Genomic DNA, 27,735 nt, shown 5'->3' on the forward strand with positions numbered 1-27,735 from the left:
AGGCAAGGGAGAGCGCGAGAGGGCGTCGGCGTCAGCATGCTGGCGTCCGTTGCGGTACAGCACGCGGATGTCGTAGTCCTGCAGGCGAAGTGCCCAGCGGGCGAGACGGCCTGAGGGATCCTTCAATGACGACAGCCAGCATAGTGCATGATGGTCGGTGACGACATCAAATGGGCGACCATACAAATAAGGTCGAAACTTTGTAAGGGCCCATATGATCGCCAGGCACTCTTTTTCCGTGACTGAGTAATTGGTCTCGGCTCTGGTAAGCGTACGGCTTGCGTATGCCACGACATATTCGGGGAACCCTGGTTTGCGTTGCGCAAGGACAGCGCCGAGGCATACACCGCTGGCGTCCGTGTGTACCTCCGTAGGGGCCGTAGGGTCGTAGTGACGTAGTATGGGAGGAGACGTCAACAAACGACGGAGCTTTGCGAACGCGTCGTCACACTCGGACGACCACGAATTTAGGGGTCCGTTACTTCCAAGGAGCTTCGTCAGCGGCGATATGATGGTGGCAAAGTTTCGTATGAAGCGTCGAAAGTATGAACACAGTCCGACGAAACTGCGCAGTTCTTTGACGGACGTAGGTTTGGGAAATTCAGCCACGGCCCGAAGCTTGGCCGGATCGGGAAGGATTCCGTCTTTGGACACGACGTAGCCGAGGATTGTCAGCTGCCGTGCCGCAAATCGGCACTTCTTCAGATTCAGTTGGAGGCCGGCGTTGCTCAACGTGTCAAAACATGCCGCAGACGTTGGAGATGCGTGGAGAAGTCCGGAGCGAAGACGACGACGTCGTCCAGGTAACACAGGCACGTGTGCCATTTCAAGTTACGCAGAACGGTGTCCATCATGCGCTCGAAGGTCGCGGGCGCATTACACAGACCGAACGGCATGACGTTGAACTCGTACAAGCCGTCTGGCGTGACAAAGGCTGTCTTTGGTCGAGCGTCATCAGCCATGGGTACTTGCCAGTACCCCGAGCGCAAATCGAGAGATGAAAAGAATTCTGCTCCTTGGAGGCTCTCAATCGCGTCGTCGATTCGCGGCAGTGGATAAACATCCTTGCGGGTGACCTTGTTGAGCCGTCGGTAGTCCACACAGAACCGCACAGAACCGTCCTTCTTCGTAACGAGAACAACAGGAGACGCCCATGGGCTGTCGGAGGGCCGAATTACATCGCGTCGAAGCATATCGTCCACTTGCTCGTTAATTACCCGGCGTTCTGTGGGAGACACGCGATATGGACGTTGCCGCAGTGGTGGTTGGGCGCCAGTGTCGATGCGATGCGTAACGGCGGACGTGCGGCCGAGGGAAGTTTGCCCGACATCGAAAGAATGACGAAATTCATCCAACAAGCACAGAAGCTGCGAACGCTGGACCGACGTAAGGTTGTCAGCAATGGAGGGACCAAATACATCAGTAGGTGACGAATCAGACGTGGAAACAGCACTGATGGTGCGGGAACTGGTACAGTGCGAGTCATCGGGTGCGTCCAGAACTTGTGCGTCTTCAACGGGTTCCACTTTGCCGAGACATTCCCCTCGAACCAACGTAACAATGCACGGGGATGGGTTGGTAACAAAAATAGTGGTGCTGCCCTGAGTGACTCGCACGGTCGCAAAAGGTACCAGCAACCCTTTCCTAGTGCAGACGCGGGCAGATGGCGAAAGGAGTGCAGTGGTGTCGGAGAGACCGGCGCAGTAGACCGACACAGCCGTTGACGAGTTTGGAGGCACTTTCGTATCGTCTTGGACGAGGATCTTTCTCATTACCGATGGACTGTCTGTCGGCGTCAAATGTGAGAACGGTGAGAGTTCGATTTCGGCTGGTGCGCAACGAATTACAGCGTCGTGGCGTGAGAGGAAATCCCATCCCAAGATGACGTCGGGAGAGCATGCCGCAATTATGATGAACTCGACGTCGTACAGAACGTCCTGAATGACGACGCGAGCAGTGCATACTGCTGTGGGATGAATACTCTGGGAGCTCGCGGTACGAAGGGACATGCCAGAAAGTGGCGTCATCACTTTTCGAAGTAAGCGGCAAAGTTTTGCGTCCATAACGGATACAGCGGCTCCAGTATCGATAAGGGCCGATGCGCGAACACCGTCCACAAGCACGTCGATTACATTCGATAGACTTCGCTGAGGGCTTTCACAGTTCGATAGCGTCGCAGCCCTTGCCTCCTGGACTGCGACGACTAGTTTTCCTGCTCTCGTGCTCGGCGGAGAGGAGGAAGAAGGGTGGTCGACGACTGTTGAACGTGCGGCGGGTGGGCAAAGGCGAGGAGGGAGATCTGGCGTGCAATTTCCTCGCGCACGAATGACTTGACTTCTGCCAGCAACGCGGCCTGGTCAGATATTGCCGCCAAGCCAGCAAGCTCTGCGTCGCGTGATGGGGAGCGACGGGTCATCGAACGCTGCCGGCGGAGCTCCTCGTAGCTCTGGCAGAGCGTTATGACCTCGGCCACTGTGCCAGGGTTTTTGGCGAGCAGCATGGTGAAGGCATCGTCGTCAATGCCTTTCATTACGTTCCGGATCTTGTCAGACTCAGACATGGTTCCGTTGGCCTTCTTACACAAGTCGAGGACGTCTTCGATATAACTTGTGAAAGATTCACCGGCCTGCTGAGATCGTTCACGCAAGCGCTGTTCGGCTTGCAGCTTGCGAACTGCTGGGCGGCCAAAAACGCTGATGACGGCGGTCTTGAAATCGGCCCAAGTCGCAAAATCGGACGCATGGTTGTTGTACCACAAGCTTGCTACGCCCGCGAGGTAGAATACCAAGTTGCTTAACTTGCCTTCTTCGTCCCATTTGTTGGGGATGCTGACGCGCTCGTAAATTGCGAGCCAGTCCTCCACGTCGGTGCTATCGGCGCCAGTGAAGATAGGTGGATCGCGTATACGGGGAACACCGGGACATGTGCTCGTTGCGAGAGGAGGCGTTTGCTGGGCGGCGTCTTGAGGCATGGTAGATGGCAAGGTACGGGATCGGAGCTCCAGAGGCATTGAATGGGAGCAGAGCACTCTCCACCAAATTGTTAAGGTGTTTAATAGACAGCACTCAATGACAATGAGTAATGGCGACAGTCACGGCAAGGCACGAACTCCCTGCGCGAGCGGCGTTCTTTCTTCAAGCAACCAAAGAGGACGACCCACTAGAAGGCGCTGGAGAGGGTAACCCATTACCATGTCCCAAGGCTTCTCTACAATATATATATATATATATATATATATATATATATATATATATATATATATATATATATATATACCTGCCACGCGCGCTCCCTTTTGTATTTCTATGTAACCGGTTTGCTACACTGAGTATAACCACTGCGTAGACATGATGTGCGCCGCAGCCAAAATCACCGGCGGCGGCATGTAAACGGCGCGGGATTCTTCGGACCGGCGGCGGCGCGGCGCGGTGGGAGGGGGGCAGTGAATACGATAAGTACACGCCGTAATGTTACCTGAACGAGGGCTAGCAGCTAACTCTTTTTATTCAGGTCTCACTGAACTCTTCAAAACGCTGGTGTTTGGCAATACGGCCGCTCCCGGGAGAGAAGCGGTTTTCGGTCTGCTTGTCGTATCAGTGGTCCGAGTGCGAAGCCGTGAGATCACAGCGCTCACAGGGCGTAGAAGGTATACGAGCCGTTCGTTGGGGGATGTCTGCCGAAAGAGCGCGCGTGCCAGCGCTCTCGACCGCGCCCTTATAGTCAAAGTTGACAGTTGCTGCTCGAGTTACGCAGTCCCTCTCCCCAGACATCTCTTCCTACTCCTTCGCCCAGCAAATGACGGGCGTGGCGTTTCCTTCTGCTTGAGGAGCAATCGACGGCAGGCCTAGCACGCGGGTTGACGTTATTCCGTGTGACGGAGATGGCCAGCTTGTTTCATCTCTGCTTTAGCCATGTTCCTTGCCAACGCTCTCGAGCAAACTCGCGGGTAGAACATACAATGCGCGGAGCTATGTTATCAATTTAGAGTATATACGGAACATGACGCCGACGGTGAAAGCCTGTCCTGAGTGTCAATACAATTGCTAACGCAATAAAAAATATACAAAAAACCGTCGAAGCGGGCTCGCCTTTTACCTGGAAAGCTGCATCGTCTCGGCTGTAGAGTTCGTCCGTTGGAAGAATCATATAATTCGGCGCCTTTTCCATTGGTTTCGTTCTCGCCTTCAATACCCTTCTTACAGGGAACATCTCCTCGCCACTTACTTCTTCATAAAGCACGCGTACAATGTCACCACTAAGCGTTGAACCTATCAGGATTTCGCGTTTGTCGGTTACAGCTTGTTATCTCTACATGCGGGGTCGCAAACGCACAAAATGGAGTGAAATCAGTTAATCGCGCACGATAGTCGTGCGAGAGAAGCAAGAGCGGGTGGGCGGCTGCATAGCAAAGCAGTGTGGGAGACAATTCACAACTGTTATTTCTCGTATATGGACCAGATGAGAATATGTATACCTGATGATGTCACGTGAATCACTGTTCTGGCATCACGAAGTGCACCAAAAGACAAGAAACGCCAAGAAAGAATGACGCGCTCGTTGTTTTTGTTTTTTGTTGTATTTTCAGAGGCTGTTAGGGGGCCCTTTATATAAACAGGGCTTGCAAACACGGACACAGGAGAGTATTAAGACAACAGAAACGCCGCTAACAACTGAAAAATCGCACAGCGGCGGAACCGAAGCTAGATACAAATATTTATCTGCGCATTCCCATGTAAGAGGCCATACTATAAATCAAGTGCGAGTAGTGATTACCTGAGAGATAGCTGTTCACTCTCTCGACTTTTCTATTATGTCCGTGCTTCCACGTCATGTCTCCTTAACATGAATACCTACAAACTAGCTCAGCTATAATCTAAGTTTGCCATTCTCTTTACTTCTGTATTTATTTATTGATTACTCGAGTAAGAATGAAAGAAAGAAGTGTACTAACGCACCGCCTTTTTGCAACCTTTTTGCAAGGTGCGGACCATCGCTGCTCTTTCCACATCAAACTGCGGGCAAAGCCAAATAAAATGTTCAATGTCCCCGATGTCACCGCAGAAGGCACAAAACGGGGAAGCGTATCGCCCAGTCTTGAATGACCAAGCCGGGGTGTATGCGGAGCCGGTTCTTATGCGGTACAACAGCGTTGCTTGTTCACGAGAAAGTCCGTTGATTACACATGCTTGGTGTGGAAGCTTGTAGATCGCCTTGAAATGATTGCGTATCGCGTCTTTGTTGTTCTGGTAAGTTTTAGGAGTTCTTAATTGTGGAACAGATGTCCGCGCTTCGCATGCAAGGGCATCAGCCTTTTCATTGCCTTCAATGCCAACGTGGGATGGTATCCACTGAAACTTTATATTAAAGCTCTTGCCAATAAGGTGTTTAATGAGCGCCAGAGATTGCCTGATGAATTTTTCTTGAGGTAGGCCACGATGCAGTCTTTGTAGTGCCGACATGGAGTCCGTCAGCACTACAACGGCAACGTTAAGGTCAGGTGATACTCGTGATATTTCTGGAGAAGAAAAAGATACTACAACTTCTGGGGAGCTATTCTCGATGCGTTTATTCAAAGGAGATGTCCACACTCGATTTCGGCACAGCGCATTCAGTGATTCGAAAAAGCGGTGAGCCGTGATGTCACCTCGCCCTTGACCACGTCGCCGCACCGAACCCTTCAGCACATTCCTAGCGTAAGAGAGTGGACGAAATGCACAGAAACAGGAACTTTTCAAGTCTGAGTTTGCATATGAATGTGTACCAGATGTTTGAGAACGATGCAGGGAATGCGTGCCAACCTTACAGCTGCGTTAGACGGGCGGCCGCATTAAACCTAAATTTATGGCTAACACGATCAATACATGGGCACCGAAAATCGAATCTCTGAGGGCTGCGTTCGTTGCATTGAAGCGCACTCCGTGCCTATCATTTGTGTCGATAATGATGATGATCAAAACTTTATTTCTCCCAAAAGAGGGGACCGACCGAAAGAGGGGACATGGAGTGTTTGAAAGCTTCGTGATATCATGATGGCGCTGCAGAGCAAGAACCGGAAACAGGAGGCGCGCTTCTCGCCGAGCTCCCGCTATTCAGCGGCCGCTGAAATGGACAGTCTATTACATGGACACATCGAGAAGAGCTCCTCCGGCGAAGTGCTGTATTTTATTTCCAGATTCCCCATTTGGATTAAAAGTAAAGACTAACGGCGGCGCGCCGCAATTATTGCGCGGCGGCGGCGGCGGCGGCGGCGTGATCTCTCTTGGGACTTCGGCGGCGGCGCGAGCGGCGTGAACAAAAACAGGCGGCGGCGGCGGCGCGGCGAGGCGAGGCGGCGCACACCTCTACCACTGGGTTTGGCGAACCACGCACGAATGTCTTGCAATGTTCGATGCCGCATGTATAAATGCGACGCGCCTTACCGCAGATCAGATTATCGACATACGACACTCTGTTCGCCGCTATCAGTGCATACAGCGAGTATCGCTTGTGGTTTGAATTTTCTTTTCCCGGGCCCAACTTAGCCCAAATAAAGAGTTTTGTCTTGAACACGCCGACCGCTGCCTTCGTCAACGTTCTGAGCACGTGACTATGTATGTATGTATGTATGTATGTATGTATGTATGTATGTATGTATGTATGTATGTATGTATGTATGTATGTATGTATGTATGTATGTATGTATGTATGTATGTATGTATGTATGTATATATGTATGTATGTATGTATATATGTATGTATGTATATATGTATGTATGTATGTATGTATGTATGTATGTATGTATGTATGTGTGCGTGCGAGTTTGTGTGTGCAATAATGCTACAGTATGTTCCTACGCACGTGGCGAAGATTTCTGGCGTATACAGAGACCGACTGACCGTCGAAGAGCCAAACAACCGGCTTTTGAGATAGGTGTTGTCTGAGCTACTTTAGGGTGCATCCTACACGGAGCCTGACATGCTAAAGCCGAAGTATGCGAACGAGCGTCAGTTCTCAAATTTTGTATTGGTAGTTTTGAACAAGTATCGGTTCGCCCAGATATTTAAATGAAGTTATCTTTTATACATGATTCAGCCATGGCAACCTGCTCACATGGAGAGGAAGCTACCGCTTCGTGAGCAAACGCGTTAACGGTGAGCAACAATGTTTTTTCCATTTTGGTGCATTGCACAAAATCCTTGGTTCTTCGTGACTGTCTAACCATTGTTTCATTAAAGTAGGCTAACAAACTTCGTTTAAGCAAGAACTTATGTATAGTGTAGTGATGCAGAACTCTCGGTAAACTGACTATCGATAGTATCGATAGCTTTTTTGAAACTATCGATAGTGTACACAAACTATCGATAGTGCAATCGGTAGTACCATCGTATTATTACTAGCGATATTACTGCCACGTGTGTTTATTGCTTTGTTTTCACTTATTCGGGTTTCACCCACAAAGACTGTTCGCAGCGTTTGACGCAGACCGCGACGTAATGTTTGAGAAGCTTCACGATTGTATGGGATCATTCTGTTAAGATTACGCGCCGGAAGCGAATAGTCAAGTTTATTTGAGAGCTTACGCGAGCGCTAGCAATAACGCTGGAAGGTTTGATAACTGATGTATAAGGGACGACTCGTTCCACCGATGATAGGATTACTCAACGGCTGACGACTGCTCCCGCCGCTATCAGTGCGCAGCACGTATCGCTTGTATCTTGAGCTTTGATTTTCTGGGCAGAAGTTCGCCCAAATAAAGAGCTCCGTATTTCCTAGTCTTGATGCAGCATTCTTCACGGTCACAACCACGTGATGTTACTATCGATAGTGGTGTGAATAATGATGCGGTTGCTGGCCGGCCATATTGCGAAGATATTTGCGATAGCCTACTACCAGCTTCGCTTAATTTATGAGCAATTTTTGGCAGAGAAATTAATTACTTCCGCAGTGAAAATGGCGGAATATATCCATCAATAAATTCGTATCCAAAAGCAACCAGTTACACCTCACAATTAACTTTGTTATTTTTTTATATTGAAATCATAAAATGCAATATGAATTTGAAGCCGCGCAGTCCCACCACATGTAAAGGCTTCCTTTCCGCTACAGCTGAACAGTTTGACTTTATAATCATGTTTCGGCAAAGCACTCTGTTGAAGAACTCAATCATGGCAACTCTCTTGCCCCTCAGCCTGCTCCTCCGGCTCCCCTATGTACCACGAGAGTGGGGAACCAAGTTTACTCTGCAGTGAGTCCGAGCTGTTGATTTTATACTAACGATAGTACCATCGAATTTTTTACTATCGATAGCGCTTTACTATCGATAGTGACTCAGCTATCGATAGTATTGATAGTACCATCGATAGTTCTGCATCACTAGTATAGTGCCTGTGCTCTTCCTGGTTTGTGGAATACGCGCAACTGCAGCCTCTGTGAGACGCGGGTGTTCCCACTTTCATTTTTCCAGAGCCCATACTTGACCTGACTTCGGTTCATGTACGGTACCGTTTCGGACAAAAGGAGAAGCACGTGCAAGTTTGTTTCGCTCCACCTGGACGATTTGTTGAATTCACGCATTTTGGGTCGGCTGCCAGACAGCACGCGGGGTCAATTGCGTACGATGGTAAGCTGGCTATATTTTGTTTGTTCGACATGCGTTTTGACGACAGCCCAGGAATTCACAGTTATGATCAATTATTCCTTGCTTCTGGATAATGACTATAAGCGGCTTCTTGAAATTAAATCGTCCTGTAAAAATTGGCATGCATCTAGCGCGCTTCGCGGTAGTGAGTGCGCGCATGCGCATGTGCGTGTGCGAGCGTGTGTGTGTGTGAGAGAGAGAGAACAATATTTAGTCCATAAATATGGTTCAAGGAATAGCGCGAAAAACCACAGGACACATAGAAAGGGAATGCCCACAGCACTGACTCTACATTTTTTTTTCATTGTGAAAACAATGCGCCGCCTATACCGGGTGTTCAAACTTAAGCTGTGTGTTCTTAAAATTCAGCACTGGAAAGAACGCGAAAATCACCTTTGCACACAAGTTATGTATCCAGGGGGACACAAAGTGAGACAATAATTATCGCTGTCAGCCGCCCAATGAACTAAGATTGAATAATGAACTTCTTAGTGACTGCAGCAAACGGGCATGTCATTCGAACCGAAATTAAATTTTGTAGTGGGATATCTCGGAGCACAGACATGCTAGAAGAATTCTACCAAGCGTAACTGTAAAGAAACGCGACTGCCTCCAACTTCTCAATACATACATAACTGCTTACTACGGATCGCTGAAAAGTTAATATCTGCGGTTTAACGTCCCAAAACCGCGATATGATTATGAGGCGCGCCGTACTGGAGGGCTTCGGAAATTTCGACCACCTGGGGTTCTTTAACGTGCACCTAAATCTAAGTACACGGGTCTCAAACATTTTCGCCTCCATCAAAAATGCAGCCGCCGCGGCCGGGATTCGATCCCGCGACCTACGGGTCAGCAGTCGAGCGCCATAAGCACCAGACCAGCGCGGCAGGGCGGTCGCTGAAAAGTTGATCATTCAATCTTACCTAATTGGGCTGCTGACAGCGATAATAAGTGTCTCACTTTGTGTCCCCTCCACATACAGAACTTATCTGCAAAGGTGGTTTTCACGTACCTGCCTGCGCTGAATTTTAATAAAACCATAAAGCTTAATTTCGAACACCGAGTATATGCCAAGTTCACACTAGATCACCACTTACGTACTACCGAGAAACGGGACATAGCGCGAATATGCCACTAACAGCAAACCAACGAAGTCAGATTACGAACACCGTTCACTCAAGTTATCCAGTGCCTTGAGCGATAACGCTATTGTCAGGGTGCTGACTAAGTTGTCAACAACTGCGCCATCTGATGAGCTTCAACAATTTTGCGTGTTAAGCGATCGTTGTGTAAACTCACTACTGAACATTTCTCAAATACAGGTGAGCACATGCATGACCACGCGAAATTCTTGAAGCTCATCAGATTGCGCAGTAGGGTGACAGGTGTGGCAGCACCCCGTCAATCGCGTGATCACCCAAGGAACTGGATTACATGGGTAGACGGGTTTAGCCCGCCACATTGGTCTGGTGGTTATGGCGCTCGGCTGCTGAACACCCGAAGATCGCGGGATCGAATCCCGGCCGCGGCGGCAGCATTTTCGATGGAGGCGAAAATACTCGAGGCCCGCGTACCTATTTTAGGTGCACGTTAAAGAACCCTAGGTGGTAAACATTTTCAGAGCCCTCCACTACGGCGTCCCTCATAATTATGTCGTGGTTTTGGGATATTAAATTGACAATAAAGAGAAACAATTAATCGGTTTACATAGATACATTGTGCTCCGAGAACTCTAATGTCGCCGATTTCACCACATAGTGCAGCCGCCGCGGCCGGGATCGATCCCGCGACCTTCGGGTCAGCAGTCGAGCGCCAAACACTAGACCACCGTGGCGGGGCATCATAGGTTTATTAATACTGGAGAAATGAAGTTCAGAGTTTCATTTTAAATTTCGCGCCGAAATCTCTCCGCGTGACGTCACGGATTTCAAAGTGTATTTATAGTATTTTCGCGCCATCGCCTCAGCAGAATTGCCCCAAACTTGCTATGTTAAGTCTCTGGCTCCCTCAGAGGACAAAGTACTTCATTTTTTACCGGTTAGGAACTACGTAGTCCCTAGTAGGCGCCGTCAAAACATGTGACGTCACGGCGAATGGTGCGGAAATTTCAAGGTGGCGTTGCCACCCACACATTGTTTTTGCGCGTTCAATCGCTTACTAAACGCCTTCTCGCAGCAAGCATGGTGTTTTTGGTATCGTCAAAGAGTACTTTACTAATATGAGAAAAATCGTTTTGCTGTTTAGTGTCCCTCTAAACACCAACAATTAATGTATTATGAGTAAACGGTTTTCGTAATCTGTCTTAGATATTGCGCTGTTCGTGGCGTATGTGTGCTTCGTCGCGTGACCCGGTACCGTGGGAATGCATGTTTATCTTACGTCAATTTATTATACACAGACGGTGCATTGTTATCACAGTAAAGAGAAATGTTGAGAGTCAGCGCTGTGTGCGTTTCCTTTGCGTGTGTCCTGTGGTTTTCTGCGCTGTTCCTTGAAGCATGTACAACCAACAAGCCCAGCTTTCCGCATTCCATGAATAAGGCTGCCCGCATTACACATAAAGAAACACATTTCGCGCACGTGTACTTTGATGAAATCTGCAGTCTTGTAGCCAGCGTTATCTGTAGCGTTCTTTATATTCTGAGAGGATTAGTACGTTATTGTTTGCTTGTGATTACCTTGTGTTTGTGCGTTGCTTTCTGTTAGCGCCGAGTGAACGAGTTGCGCCTACGTTGACGTTACAACTTATCTGAACGGGAGCGAAGCGAGAATGACGGAAGCCGACCGAGCGCACGTGCTTATTTACACATGAAATGGGGGAGGGAGAGGAGAGAGTGGGCTACAGGCTGTATTTGGCTGCGGCGCGGCTGCATCACGTGGGAGGAGAGGCTGCGCCGCGGCTGCAGCGCGGGGCAGTAGAGAAGAGAAGGCGACCGAACACCTGCGTAAAGGAGGAGTGTGGGAGAGAGAGTAGGCGCATGCGCAGTGTAGCGCGGACGCTGCCACCGACGACGGACACAGCCCCGAGCAAAAGCTGCTTCGCATTTGAAACGCATCACCTGTTTATTCAACTAGCGGCAGCATCGGGCGAGCATTCCGACGCTACGCTCGTCTGGGTAGCCGAGGAACGATAATCTTCCGAGCTTGGCAGCCTGGTTTAGTAGCCACCGCCGGTGACGTATGCCTCGGGTGACGCGGCGGTGGCGCTGTGGCTTATCGGAATGCAGTGCGGCGTGCAGACGTGTCACGCCGAGCTGAATGATAGCGAGGTGGAGGCTGCGCGGAAATATGCGCAGAGCGTGTCGCCACATGTTCACTGTAGTTCGAACTGTACCTATTCTCGGCTTGGCGTTTCCTACGTGAGACTAGCCGGGTGGCGCGGGGCCTCCCCTGCGTCTTCTCTGGACCCAAATAAAGTTTGCATCATCATCATCATTATCATCATCATCACATATGAAAGCTACTTAAATGCTTTAACGAAGGTTACTGAATATCAATCAGTTTTTAAATAAACTTGTGCCTTACTTCTGCAGCTTATTGGACACTAAGAAACGAATTCTCTCTCAGCGACGTTGCTCCGGAGCACCTTCAGGAGACTTCGTGGTCGACCATTTACCGAAGGAAAGATCTTGGTAGTCTGGGTTCAAAACTCATCAGCCCAGAAAACCACACGAGTCCTGCGGCAGTACTTCAAGGCAACAGAAATGAGCTACCACCTGTGATACGCGCCTCTGTGTGTGTCTTGTGGAATGTGTCTCCTTTTTATTTTTACTCCCTCATTCTCCTCCCCATGAGTAGGGTAGCAAACGGGACGCTAGTTAACCTCGCTGCGTATCCTGTATTCCTTCTCTCTCTCTCTTCTTCTCACAAGAAAAAAAGTTCAGCGGAAGATGAAGCGTTGAGGAACCGTTTCAGCATGGAGGCTTGTCTTCGTCCGGGCCCTGACGGAGACTAGTCCCCTTGTCGAGTCGATAGCTTCAGAGACACTCTATTTCGGGACAATTTCTCTTCACTTCATCCTTGTGTTTCATTCAGTAGAGCTAATTGAGACGACGCTTACATATTGCAGAATGGCTGTGCCAGATCCTAAGTTTTGTCATACTACACTGCTAGTTGTATGAAACAACTTTGCTAATGATGAATCGTGAAACCAAGAGTTGTGTTCTTGAAGGTTGGATACTATATAGCGGCATTTTAACTACCGCAGTAGTTTTAACAGCAAAGCTGTTTAGCAAATCGTTCCTTGTCCGGCAAACAAAAAAACTATAATCAAAAACGGGTATCTATCATCAAAACTATGATCAAAAACTGCTCGGTCTCGCAAGTTCGAATAACAAGTCAGTTTCGCAATTGTTAGTAGCCTAAGCTGCGTAGCTGATCAGCTGTCTATTTATGTATGAACGGCCGACAATATGAAAGCTTTATACGAAAGCTCACTGCATTGTAACGTGGCATATTTACTGCTGTGCTATTTGCCGCACTTGTACTTCCGAATACTCAACGCTGCGTGTTGCGTTTTATGCGCAGGTGTGTTTAAAAATGACTGGCGTCCTGTCGATGGAATCGCATTTGATTTTGGAGCCTTTGTCTGCTCTGTGCGGGGCAGCACACTTACTTCCGCCACCTCAGTGGCAATGTACAAGACCTGTGAGTATGCGTCAGCCTTGTACCCTTGACTTAGAAAGACATGCAGATACCACACACCCAAACGCATGTTGGAATGTATGCGAAGCGAAGTTTTAGTGAATCGTTTGAGTGAATATTGAAATCTACGCAACTAATTGCGGTGCTTAAAGAGGCACTAAAGGCAAACAATAAGTCGACGGCGATCGTTGAAATAGCGTTTTCCAAGGAAATACTTAGTTTGAAATGAAATCACGTTTTAATGGTCCGCTTACCGTTTTCTCAATTCGAACCGCCCGCCCCCGAGAACGGCCTTCTGACGTAGCCATGCCCACCCTTTGTTCGCTTTACTGGCCGACAGCCGGCGCTGTGGTGCTATGGAGCAAGGGGCTTCCCGTGTGCACAGGCCTTGCGTCGTTCTCAAGGGGCAAGGGCAAGGGCTCTTTTTTGCATGAATCAGACTGAAATGCAGTACAGGTGAAACTCGATTTAACGAAGTGGTGACAGCTAGCGCTCGAATTACTTTCTTAAATCGGGAAGTTCGTCAAATCGAGAAACGAATTTCCGGCTCCTTCGAACTCTAATATTGTAACGTAGTGACACTCGAAAGCAACCACGGCATTTTATTTGCCACTAACACAAGCCCACGCGTGCGAAAAGTCCTTGTCGTTAATTGTCCTGAGGCCCTACTACGTCCACGGGCTTGTGTTCCAGAATGTCCCACTGTTGTAGAAAATTGTATCATGCATTCGCCTTAATTTCTCGATTGCTAAAGCGCTTCTCTGTATAAAGTGCTGTGTTTCCTTTGGCGCTGTGTTTCCTTCGTCCACGCTTCCCTGTATAATATTGACATTTTGGACTTTCTCAAGCACTGATCTTTCACGGAGACATAAATTGCTATTTGCTTTTAGTGTCCCTTTACGTGCAGTTTCACTGTACGCAATCAATCAATCAATCAATCAATCAATCAATCAATCAATCAATCAATCAATCAATCAATCAATCAATCAATCAATCAATCAATCAATCAATCAATCAATCAATCAATCAATCAATCAATCAATCAATTAGAGGCGCTTCAATCAATCAGTAAATCAATCTGAGCTAAGTTACAATGATTGGCGATTACTACAGTGCCAGGGAAATCACGAGCTCTGTCGTTCCATTCCACCTTTTGTCGCCGTCTTATTCAAGCTAGACCGGCGAGAACGTGTGTACTCCATTTTATAGAACAGGTGCATTACTGTTGAAGCTATGCAAGAAGTTCGGCCAGCAAAACGTGCAAGTCTACGTGTCTCGCGCTTGGCTTGGCCTCCGCGATTAGACCCTGTTGCGCGCTGCAGGAGCTAATCACGATACGGCCACGATACGAAAAAAAAAATAGGAGACGCCAAAAGAAAGAGGATTGTTACTAGGACACGACGCTCCGCGTTTGCACTATTCCTTCACTTCTCAGCGTTTCTACTGAGTCAGCGATTTGTTTCAATGAAATTGTTGGAAGTGGGCAAAACTAATACACCATCGGCATTCTGCAAAAAGTAAATAGTTCGACGACCAAGCAATGATAAGATGCTTCCCGCAGCATTTATCTGCATATAAAGAGGTGCATAAACTATTTTTCTCAGTATTACATTTTCCCCTTTTTATGCACTTAGATTTTAATAAATCCGTTTTATCGCGAACTCATAAACATAGCTCAACATGATTTGGAAGTTTGACCAAAATTATAAATGTAGACAGAATTCTAGGCGAACCTAAATGCACGCATTAACATAATATACATTAAATATACCAGTAATAAGAGGTTACTGCACTCTGTCTTTTTTTATCTTCCTTTTCGTTCTGCGTTTATTTTGCTCATAATTTATCACCCGCGTTCTTGCAGTTTATTTCCCGACCATTCTGAGCCAAACGATCAGCTTGAATGAAGGGGCCGAAATACAGAACGCCATCGGAGGAGGATCGATTACTTGGTACAAGGATGGGGAGTCTGTGAACGGCATAGGAGGCAAGATCCAAATACGGAACGCCCAACTGGGCGATGGTGGCCTGTATGCATTCCGGCAGGCGTACGGGTTCGTGCAAACTTCGAGACTCGTCGTGCGCGGTAAGTCGGTTTTCTGCCAAACGGTACGGTGCTCATAAAGGATTCCCGCAAGATGCGAGAGCACCAGCGTTTGCGCGAACGGCCGCACTGTGGCTTTTATGGCTTGAACGTACGAGATGGTTCAACTGCGTGAGCATCTTATCACATCGTTGAGCGAACAGGTATTGCGTGCCCCATCGAGTGCAGTAAAAACAAGAAGAGGCACACATTAAACAAAAGCAAAGTCACCTTATGAGTATTTTTCAAATATTGGCTGCCGCTTTATGAAAAGACAACTGAATGAAAACTTGCGGTGAATGTTTGCACGCAGGAATATAAAATATGAAACGGTGAATGGAGCAAGATATACTTTGTTTATTACTTCGTTACATCGCTATAAGAGATGGCGAATATTAGTCAGCAGTGGCCAACACTGGCTACTTAATGGCAGCAGTGGGCAGTGTTACTAGTATGCGAGTTAATAATAATTGTCGGGGTTTATGCATCAAAGCCACGATATGATTATGGGAGACGCCGTAGTGGAGGGTTCCAGGTGGGACGGCCGCCCCTCCTAATAACCTAATGGGGGGGGGGGGGGGGGGGGGGGGGCTCAAAGTCTCTCTTATTTTAGTCAGTCGGACACGTCCCGCCATTGATTAAAGAGCAGGGTAATGACCACGCACGTTTTTCACAATAATGACGGCCGATTGCACCTGATATTCCATTCCAAGAACTGTTTGCTTCCCATCTTCACTCCCGGAAAGCCAGGTACCCAAGTCGGGCCGATATGAGAAGCACGCCATCGCTTCATTTTCATTTTTTCATTCATTGTGAGGCATGTTGTCTTTTGGACTCGATCAACGAGGGGAGGGGGGCACTGTGATGAAGCCCCTCCACCCACCCCCCCCTCCTCCCCCCCCGCCCTAATGGTGAACCCAGCGCACGGCTATGACTAGTGCGCATTTGCTTGCAGCTTGCCCGAACGGAACGTACGGAGGCGGGTGCCAACTGATTTGCCCTCCCTGCTTGAACGGAGGTATTTGCCACGACATCACCGGCGTCTGCGTCTGCCCTCCGGGATTTATAGGAGAGCGCTGTGAAGGATGTGAGTATAGCACGTGATGCGAACATTGCGCACTAATTTTATAACAGCTGGCTTCGATCTCAATATGTCACCACCAAGTAAGAAGGCAAGACGTAAGATTAAGCCAACACTGTTCCGATCATTAAAAACAGGGATATTCGATGCACAAACATTGTGGAGCATGTTTAAACGTATCGGTCAACATAAGAATAGGTGGGAAGATTTTTAAAGCAATGAGAATGTGACAAAATTTTGCAGCTGAAGTCCTCGAAGCGCCAAATTAGGGGTTCTATTGAATTTAGAAGAGTGACGATAGCCTGTACTCAGAACTAATCGTCCTGCTAGAAGTGCCTTGCAAGCCTCGCTTTAAAGGAGCCCTGAATCATTCCTCGGGCTTGGTGAAAAACGCGTTGTACAAGCAGGAAACACTGCTACGAACAGCTGAGCCAAACTTTGTAGTCGTGCGCAGCACGAAGAGTTTATATGGAGAGCACGAAGTTGCCGCTTTCTCAAGCGCCCTCTCCATGCGGAGATCCGTCCTAGCTCACTCAGAAGCTGCCGGCGGCAGCTCTATTTCCTCACTTAGCAGATTGCTGCTATTGGTCGATAGCTCTCATAAATCAAGAGCAGTGCTAGGATCAGATGAGCTTCTTCGCACGGATGGGAGGATGATCATTGAAGCCATAGCGCTGATAAGACAGGGACCACAGAAGCCATAGCGCACGTCCCGTCCTCTTTCCGTGGTCCCTGTCTTATCCGCGCTATGGCTTCAATGAACGTAACAAACCAACTAGCCCAAAAGTTTGTTCTCTTGGGTTCCCATGTGAATCCGCGTTCTCAAACGTGCATTTATATCTGAGTGCACGGGTGCTCTTGCATTTCACCCCCATCGCGATGTTGTCGTGTTTGGGTCTAGAACCAACGCCCTCGACCTTAGCAGCTTGACCTTACCTGCTAATTTGCCACTGTGGGAATGTAGTATATGTACACTGTCGTCCAGCGCTCTGCGGCGGCTGCCTACAGTACCATCAACCGACACTTGAAGAAAAGCGCAGCTGCTATTGGCGTCGTCTACTGGCAAACAAAATAACGAGTCATGGCTGTTGGGCAAGCGCTGCTAGATTACGCATCCGCTCTGATCTCGCAACGGGCGATGCCGCCAAAAGCGGACATGCTTTCTTTAGCTGTCGGTTGATGGCGCTGTAGGCAGCCGCTGTAGTGTGAAGGCCACGTACTCGGGTGTTCCCTTTCATAAAGGACGACAGTGTACGTGATGCGGTTGCGCAGAAATGCGCCTAATCAACACTGCGTCGTTACCGCCTCAGCTATAGTTTCCGGAACACCACGAAAAAGATGCGAGCCAAGGTACCAGCTGTAACCGATTCGCTCCGCCCCTTTTCTTTTTAATTCACAGTTTGCAACGCGTACCACTTTGGCAAGAACTGCACCCACAACTGCACCGAACTTTCGGCGCTGGCCGGTGGCGACCCACGTTGCCGGGGCATGCTGTTCTGTCTGCCCGATCCCTACGGCTGCTCCTGCTACCCGGGATTCCGAGGAGTGGACTGCACCGATGGTAAGTATCCGTGATGCATTCGTAACGCCATTTTGTGCACAAAGAGCCAAATCGGAATTCTAAATGACGCCGTAAAGCCCGTTTTGTTGTTTTCATTTGTATTCTTTTTGTATACTGTAAAGCTTGCTTGCGAATTTACGACAGTGCCCACCACAGTCACTTGTGATACTGAAAGCGCCCGAAAGAGCCTCGGCTTAAAAAAAAAAAACAAACTCTTTACCGTGAGAACCTACTTGTTTGAAGTTATTCTTCATGCGCTTCATTATTGCCATATTCTATTCACACTGCACCTAATGAAGTTGCAGCGAGTTATTTTGGAGTAGCCAATCAATTCGCTATCGTATTGCCGTGAACTGGCCTTTCAGTTAGCTCACCAACAGGGGCATATCCAGAGACATCTTTCGGCAAGGGGAGGGGGGGTGAGGTTTGACCCCTTCCCCATTTTCGTATGTCGGTGCATGTATGTTAGTGTATGTTAGTGCATTATTGCATTTACACATAATGTAAAATATTTAAGGGGGAGGGGGTTGAACACCCCGAAACACCCCCTCTGGGCACGCCGCTGCTCACCAGATATACCAGACATTGCAGAAAGTCTGGATCACTTTTGTATCCTCGAAGTGCTTTTTTTTTAACTATTAAGCATACCTGAATTTTGGGGAATCTTTCTGAGCTTCGTGTAAATATTAAGCTTTGCGCTGCTTCTAGACAGGGTATTTTATAAGTGTCTTTCGCTTTGCTACGAATTCTACACGACTTCAGCGTTAGAAGATGCAGTTTTTCGTAATTAATTCAAGTCATCGTCACCATCATAAACCATAACGTCTATGCGTTATACCCTCATACTTAGACATTTAGATAGCGCTTCTTACCATTCCTCTGATAGGTGGAGTTCCATCCCCATTACGATCGCTTTTTGTCATTTAATAAGAACAAACACTGACTTTTAATAATTTGACCCTCCCTGCCTGCAGTTCCTGGTTTCTGTTGTTTGAGTTGAAAATGTAACACGGCAATAGGGACGCTTAAAATCAATCGTTATTCAAGTGCTTGACCGACCGCCGTTCAATTGCTTCAAGGAATGGGTTATGGCAGAGCGGAGTCGTTGTCTTGAACAGCAAATTAAATATTTATTTGCCAACACTCTCGGGAACGGTCCTCTCTTCGTCGGGGCTTTAGTGTCGGTCCTTTGTAACAAGCCCGCCTGCTCCGGCCGTCTCGGGGCCGGAACAGGCGGGCATTGTTTTGAAGCCATGGCAAGCAGCGCTCTGCCGGCGCCATCAAGAACCACGGACTGAGCGGTTCTCTACCGGATGAAGTCACCATGTCTAACGAACGCTTTCAGCCTTCTGATCACCCTCATCACCAGAGGCCACGCGCTCCGACTATCGCGTTACAGTCGCCTCAAGGCTTCTTCTGTATGTCCTGTCGTTATCTGCGCTCTTCCTTGAAGTGAGCAAGCTATATTTGCTAATAATAAGCGTTATACTAATTATTACATTTCTGAATTAAATATACGCTGTTGTCGCGGATGTGCTCCTCCTGGCCAAAAAAAAAAAAAAAAGGAAACCCGAGAAGACCACTGCTTTTTTTCTGGGGATCGGCACTTTTTTGGACTTCCTGGTGTTAACTATCCGAGTTCATCATCACTTTGTACGTGCTGCACCGACTTGTGTTTGTAGCACTTCTAAAAATAATAAAAAAAAAACCTCGCGCGTTCAGTGTGTTTAGCAGGAACCTACGGCGCCGACTGCAAGCAGAGACGGTTATGCCACTGCCGAAATGGCGGCGGTTGCCATCCGCAGCGGGGAGTGTGTCCCGACAACATCTGCGAAGAAGGCTACAGAGATCCACCATGGTGCGAACAAGGTAAGGCGAATCAAGACTGTCTAGAAACACCAGAAGCAGTGTCGGCTATCTGCTAAATAACGCAGCAAAATTACAAATTCGGTGATTGTAAATTATTTAGAACAAACAAGAGACATACCTTGCGAGATTACACACTTAAAACACGTGACGTAACGCAATTTTGCTGTGAAGTCGGAGGGCAACAGATATTGAAGCCTAGGTGGGAATCGGGGAAATACACATTTGACATAATATTAAAAGAAAAATTAGCCTGGAATGCGAATTATGTGTGCTCAATCTTTGCATCTGCCGCAAGCTCTTTGTTCCGGCCTTGTTAATTTCGCTCAGCCCTAAAGGGGCCCTGCAACGCATTTTTAAGATGGTCAGAAAATGCTGCCGATCGGTAGTCGAGGCTCCTGCTAACATGTGAGCCAAACATTACAGCGCAGCGAACGGCGTGGAGGTTACTGTTAAAGCGATAGCGTTAGAGAGCTCGATTCACAGAAATTCTGGTGTCGGCGTCGGTGTCGGCTTCGTTGGTTGTGAGTGAAAAATCAGCGTTGTCCGTGACCGAAAAATCGAGAAAGATGCAAATAAAATAAATCATAAAAATCGAGTAAGAATCGAACCCACGCCTTCTGCATGGCAAGCAAGTGCTCCCCCCCCCCCCACACACACACACACACTATATGTCATGTAGTGGGAGGAGTCTCCTTAACGCATGTAATATTGCTTGGCAGAAGCGTAGAATAGAGCCAGGCATCAATATATGTGAACTGCGCAGAGAGTGGGTGTTTTAAAGGCCCACCCATTACAAAGCGCTCAGACATAATTTATCATGATCAGCAGCAAAAGCATCAACAAAGTGAGCAGCTGCGCACGTTCGCGTGTTGCCTTACGGACACGTAGAGGGCTCTTCGCTGATTCGCAAGAGAAAGAACTATAGCGTAGTGGGAATTGCGCAACTGTACTGGCAGTAGGCATTCTAGGATAGTTTGAAACGGCCAATGTTACTAGCACAGACGTTCATTTTTCTGCGGCACGGCCAAGGCATGCATTGAGAACCGAAGCTAGGCTAGCAGTTGAGAAGGCGTTGTGTACGGGGCCCGATTACGCTATCGCGTTCTACTCTTGGAAACGAAGCTCAAGCGACCTCCAATTTTTTGAATTTGAAAGTCAGCTAGAATTCGCTCGCTCTTCTCTCGACGAATGATTCCATAAGCGCAATTTCGCTCATGACATCAATCTAACTTACTGCCATTGCCAGACTTTAGCTGCGTAGCTACAGCGGCCGCCGTGAGGTGTCATGACGTGCCGGCGCTGCGCTCTTTATGCTAGAGTAATACACGATAGAGAATTACACCGGCGCGCTCGTGGTTACACTGAAAGGAGCCGCGCGTTCGAAGAAAGAAAAATAAAATAAAATGCTCAAGGTCATGACGTGCGCTGCCGTATGGACGTTGCTTCTTGCCCTCTTGTCATGCCTCCCCTGCGTAGTCAGCACGCTCGCTTGGACGAAATGAGAAAGAAAGCGCTTGAAGTGTACAACAAATCCCCGTAACTCCGCCCGTACTCGAAATAAAGTTTGTTGTCTGTCTGTCCGCTCGTACTTGAAGGATTCCAAAAATCTTTTCCGCCAGTGGATTCGTGAGGCAAGAAACTTCTATAGTGAGGTAACTCGATGTTCAATTGGAAGTGTTGCAGAGCCCCTTTGAAGCTTAAACCTAAACACGTACCAAAATCTTTCTGGCTGGGTGGAAAATTGCCGAGCCTCGGCACCTGCTAAACTTTAGGGCTGTCCCGATGTTTCGGACCCGATCAGGTCCCTTCTTCTTGGGCCGACAAACCCGTGGAAACGGCTGAAGGCGGCGCTTTTACGACCAGTTCAGCGAAAATCCGGGAATATCACTGAACTGGTACGGAAACGTCGCGAATAGCTTAAACTTAAAGTAGTCGCAGTTTAGTCTCTAGAACGTAGAAGATTGTATATTTAAGCGAAAAATATTTAAATTTTGCCTTTGTTTGCTTGTACGGACAATTTCGCCAAGGAATTACCCTTACGGTGTTTGAAACTTCAAAGGTTCGTCCCCCCTTCTCCCCGAATGCTTAGTACCCTCAAGTTGTTCACAGTATAGAATGAAGGAGCGTAACAACACGGCAGCAAATTTAACCGCCCTTGTAAGCAATCAGCGGTAACACTAGGCTGACTATAGGTGGACTAGAAATATTCCTTCGAGTAACAATGTTTGACCAATGTCGAAGCGGGCTCAGTAAATGTTCAAATGTGTCGACCCGCGACAGCTACAGAACTTCGTCATATAAAAAAATCATTAGCGATAAGTAATTCTTGCTCCCCCAGAAATGGCTACTTATTATTCTATTGCGACACCTTGTACGTGCGCTATGCATCAATTATCCGTCAAACTACTTAGACTGTGAGGAAATTATGCGAAGTGGTTAACCGGTTAAGAAACCACGAAAAGTTGCTGTTTAGTTTCGTTATCTGACGTGTTTCCTCTCGGGTATGCGCGAATATCGATATGTCCATGGTAATTAGTACCCCGAACTTTTCCTCAAGAATGCTTACGGTGCCACTGGACAGATGGCGTACACAATCTTCACATTCCTTACGCATGCTGAGTAACTTCTTGTTGCTGGGCGAGTTGGGTGATGTCAAAAGTATACGCATTAGCGCAAACAAAAACAAAGACGCGAGAAAGAAGCAGAAAGAACCAGAAAGGTCAGGCGCCTATCTATTTTCTCCTACTTCTTTGTCGAGTCTTTGTATCTGTGCTTGCGCTAATATGTATCCATTTTACGCATGCTGTCGTTCCAGCGTATCCCGTTCTGAGAACATTCTATGCGACCGTCATCGACGAAGAGAGCATCAGTGTGCATTGGGAGCCCTGGTCACCTCTGAGAGGAGACAACGGTGTCGGGGAGCCCGATGGCTACATTATACAGTTCAAGGTATGACCGCACGGAGGTCTTTGTGCGGGAGTATTTTCGATGAGGTGTCGCGATCATGAGATCGTCACGACAGTCTAGTTCGCAAACCTAGAAGTTAACGTTTTTTCTAGCTTTCTTACTCGCAATGTAATAAGTCTTGAGCATAATGCCTATTTCTTTTTTTTATGTATCCTTTTATGCTATGTAGTCTACAAAAGTTACCGTTCCCGGACTACATATGCAGCAGCGTCGTAAAATGTTTGTGATTCGGTTCCGCAGACTTGGCTGTGCTGCCACAGAAAGTTGTCGCCAGGCATAGTCACGAAAAAAAAAAGGCTGACGTTTTATTCCGGAATATTAGAGGGTCACGAAAGTCATCGATGTTATCGGGAAGTGCATTCCTTAGTGTAAGCGCCGGGGATAAATTGAGTTGACAGTATTGGTGCGACCGCAAATGCTTAGTGTACTAATGCCTAATGCTTACGGTTCTTTTCGTACAGCGCACACAAGTCATTTCTGCCACATTTGCGTAAACATGTTCATTTATCATTCATCTAGTTAACTTTGCTACCTGTTTTGTTCCAGGAGGGTGCGGCCAACACTTGGAACAGGACAGATATAATCCCGGACACTGGCAATGGCACTCTGTCAGGCTACATCACTGATCTGAAGCCAAACACGCGGTACAACGTTCAGGTGTTAGTGCATGACGCCAGTGGTCACGTGCACTCGCAAACAGCTTCAACTGCTAGGGTGAAGACACAGTGCGGAGGTGAGCACGACAAAATAATTTCTTACTGTTGCGTAAAACATCATTTGCAGAAACCGGGTGAAGAAAGGGCCCGTGAAAATCACAAATATGATGCACCTAATGGTGCAAGCAAAAAGAAGCAGAATAAATATACTGGCTGTTGACAATTAGGCTCACTGTGAATATAGAAACACAATTAACGTAAAATATGCAGCGTAAGAACATCTTTACTGTGAAATCAGCTTGACTGTACTCTGTCTTTCGATGGAGAATGCAAAAAAATTAAAAGTAGAAATTTATAAAGTTCAGTCAATCGCGCTGAATGTCAAAATTGTGCCGTTCTGGACCTGTTGGTTGCACATCTGAAGCGATTTGTAGCGCAGGAAACGGACAAAAAATGAGACGCGAGGCGGCATACGGGAGCTCGTATGTCGATCGCCTCGTGTCTTATTTTGTGTCTGTGTTTCCTGCGCCACAAATCGTTTCAGGCGCTGAATGATTAGCTGTACCTCACAGCGCATCTTCTTGCTCCTTATTTCAGCACCGTTGTCGCCACCCAGCAACTTTAGCCACAACGAAACGACGGATGGGATGGTCAAGGTGACGTGGCAAGTGAGATTCGCTTAGAAATGTTGCTTGTGTGGCACGCAATAGGTATAGGTTCCTGGGTTCCTTGGAAAGGGTGTCAAATCTGAATTAGCAGAACGTAGTTATTAGCTCGTGAGCAAGAAGAACATCCATTATTGAATCACTTACGGGCTCTTTCATTTCACACACACACACACACACACACACACACACACACACACACACACACACACACACACACACACACACACACACACACACACACACACACACACACACACACACACACACACATATATATATATATATATATATGCGGACGTATGTGCAGCATTTCCTCACTGTTTTCACATCTATTTCATTTGTGCTTGAGAACTTAACACCTATTTTGTCCTTTCTTCAAATAAAAGATCACTAAAGAGCAAAGCGATTTGTATCATTTAATAAATTGCTCTTTCACAATTCCAAAATCACCATGCTTACCGCGAGAGGGCGCTAGGCAAGCAAGAAAACGCGCGAAAAGAAATTGTGCGTGGCGACGCCACTTTGCAGTTCTCGCACCAAACGACGTGACGTCACAGATTTTGACGGCGTTTGCTAGGTCCTACGTAGTTCCTAATCGGTAAATATGAAGCAAGTTGTCCGCTCACGGGGCCAGAGACTTAGCATACCACGTTTCAGGAAGTTTCGCTGAGCCAATAACGCCAGAAGATGAAAAATACGCTTTGAAATTCGTGACATCACGGGTGAAGATTTCGGCGCGATATTTAAAAATGAGACTTTGAGCTTGATTTTCTCCTCTATTAATAAACCTATGGAGGTGAAATTAGCAGCACTATAGTTCTGCGAATACAATTATTCAATTTAAACCGTTTCATTGTTTCACTTTAGTGTCGCCTCGAATGCAAATAAACTGCTCTCCGGAAAAGTTATATATAAAGCACACGCAGAAGCACAATGAAAACTAGACAATCCGTGACTCTGGCACTCATGACAATCCATGGTTCTGGCACTCATTAAACTGTAGGTAGTCTGAGTCTTTAAATTGCTCGCCTACTGATGTGTCTCATTTTCTAGCCAACAAAAAATATAAGAAAAAAAAAGAAAACGAATACAAGTGGTAATGAAGAAACATAAGTCAGATAAGTTTCTCGCATCGGACAGTTCAATGGACTAACGGCATCCGGGGAGCCAAGGAAATGCGCGGTAATCGATATAGTCCTGAACGCTTAGCGAAGAGGCATCCACGCGCTGACTCAGGTAAAGGGTGGCAACGCTGATTGCAAACTAGTGTTTACACCATATTGGAATAAAGTTGTAAAGTTCGTAACTCAAAACACACAACAGTAAACACTGAATAACAGGAACTACTTAACAACCGTGGGAGCTTATGGGTGAAGGCTTGCTGTATAAGTGCAGGCGCGCGGTAATTATGTAAGGGTAACATTATTAAACAAAAAAAACAAAAGAAAAACAAGCAACATACATTTAAATTAAGGTGCGCGTCAAAGAACACAATGTAATTAAGATTAATCCGTAGTCTCCCACCACGTCGGGCTTCATGATCATGATATAGCGGCTTTCACATGAAAAACCTCCAGAAGTTAACGGTGCTGCTTCGGAGGTGCCCGGTAGGAAAAAGTGCGCTTCGAGGTTGTGCGGCGTGTATGCAATGGACAATTAGTTTAGCATTACAAACACGGTGATTAGCGCATGGCAAAGTAAAAACGAAACAAAATGTATGCAGTTTCACTTAATGTGAAAGCCGTAGGAAGTACGGAACAGTGATTCATTGGGCCTTCAGCGACGCTCGCGTTCACGGGCAAGCAAGCGCTTGCGTTTCAAATGTGCAGCCCGCTCGGCGTCCATGGCGGGAAAGGGAACCTTCATTTGGGATGCGGTGGCGCCCTCTCCTCTGCTCCTTTCCATCCTCCTCGCCCTCACATCTATACTCCATATGCTCACTTCTCTTTCCCACCCCCGTGCTACACTGTACTATGCACGGCTATGCCATGCTGTCATGCCATGCCTGTCATGCCACGCCGTACATTACCATGCTCTGCTTTACCTATCCCCTCGTCTTTCCCTCGTCCTCACCCTCACTTCCCTCTGCCGCCCTCTTGCTATACATGGCTATGGTATAGATGTCTGTGCTAGACATGGTTTTGCTGCGTGACGCCATGCATGGCTATGCTATGTATTACCCTCTCCCCTCCTCCTTTCACTCAGCTTCATCCTCACTTCCCTTTCCCATACCCCTACTATACCATACTACACATGGCTATGCTATATATCGTTTAGCCTGCGTGACGCCATGCATGGCTATGCTGTGTCATACCGCCTCCCTTCCTCCTTTGCATCCTCCTCATCCTCACATCATTCTGCCTCACCCTCATTCCCTTTCCCGTCCCCTTGCTGTGCATGACCATGCTATACATGGTTTTGCTGCGTGACGCCAAGCGGCGACATGAGACGGCTTCACACGATGACAGCATACTCCCTTTTCCTCTCCACTACCTTCCTCCTTTCCCTCCTCCTCAGCCTCACTTAGCTTTCCCGCCCCTTTGCTATGCATGGCTATGCTATAGATGAAGATGCTATACATGGTTTGGCCAGCGTGACTCCAAGCGACATGAGACGAAGACAGCATACGGCAGCGTACGATAGCCAGGGCGCCTAAAATGCTCCGTGCTTAGAAGGTGCTGTGTTAAGAAAGGGACACAAAAGTAATACCCAGTAAATATGCCAGCCTAAAGAAGGACAGTTTACTGATGATATTCATTGGATTGAGAAGCTGCGTACAATTTAACGCCCTAGTGGCGACCCTCGGTAAAAGAAGCTGATCTCGAAGGAGTGGGTTTTCGTTGACTTCCTGCGACAGAATTGACTGCGCCGCAGGAAATGTTTCACACGGCACCATACTGGAAGCAACACATATTCGGAAAGGCGTTCATATACGAGACAAAAAAAAAAAAGCGGTTCTGCTCTCTGACCGCCTGCTAAGCCATTTACAAGGGGAGCGCAAGTTCCAGTTCTACGATACTTCATTGCTAATCACCGCGCTTTTTCTCAGCTTCCAGAACGCTCCCAATGGCAGTGCGACGCAGTGAGCGTGGAGATGCAAATCAACGACGGAACTCCTCAACATTCAGCGATGTTCGGGTTCACATTTGCGACGAAGGCCTTCACTACGTACCGCATTCAAGCACGCCTCACGACGTCACGCGGAGTTGGCCCCTGGTCGGACCCTTTCAAGTTTACTACACGCGAAGGAGGTATGCGTGTGAATTTCCGCTATTGTGACGGTCAGCCCCAGCGGAATCAACTTCAGCACAAGTCACTAGTGGCCGGAAATACACACACACGGCACGGTTGTTCCCGAGCCCGCCGACAGCGAGAGTGCCAGACACACTCCATTTTCCAAAGCGGGGTTGCCCGGCAGAACGCGACCAGAGTTGCCAGATGCTACCGAGCTAACAAGCAAAAGATCATCATCACAATATAAGCAAAAAAAAAAAAAAAAAGCGGCGCAGCTTTAGCGAAGAAGCCCCCAAAAAGAGAAACTTAATGTATTTCCGAATTCCTGAAAATATTTTTAATTATAATCAA

General features: G+C 47.6%; 1 protein-coding gene across 1 annotated transcript in view; it reads left to right on the plus strand.

Annotated features, from left to right (window-relative positions):
* The first annotated feature begins 13,255 nt into the window (after positions 1–13,255).
* LOC119405503 (protein sidekick-2-like) overlaps positions 13,256–27,735 on the plus strand; it is a 26,745-nt gene continuing 12,265 nt past the window's right edge. The window contains exons 1-9 of the mRNA XM_037672335.2: positions 13,256–13,268; positions 15,130–15,351; positions 16,304–16,435; positions 17,829–17,990; positions 19,713–19,859; positions 22,675–22,808; positions 23,373–23,559; positions 24,080–24,150; positions 27,200–27,401. Coding sequence (XP_037528263.1) covers positions 13,256–13,268; positions 15,130–15,351; positions 16,304–16,435; positions 17,829–17,990; positions 19,713–19,859; positions 22,675–22,808; positions 23,373–23,559; positions 24,080–24,150; positions 27,200–27,401 — 1,270 coding nt within the window. The remainder of the gene's footprint in view (positions 13,269–15,129; positions 15,352–16,303; positions 16,436–17,828; positions 17,991–19,712; positions 19,860–22,674; positions 22,809–23,372; positions 23,560–24,079; positions 24,151–27,199; positions 27,402–27,735) is intronic.

Source organism: Rhipicephalus sanguineus, chromosome 9 (genome assembly GCF_013339695.2).
Source record: "Rhipicephalus sanguineus isolate Rsan-2018 chromosome 9, BIME_Rsan_1.4, whole genome shotgun sequence".
In the NCBI taxonomy this organism is placed as follows: domain Eukaryota; kingdom Metazoa; phylum Arthropoda; class Arachnida; order Ixodida; family Ixodidae; genus Rhipicephalus; species Rhipicephalus sanguineus.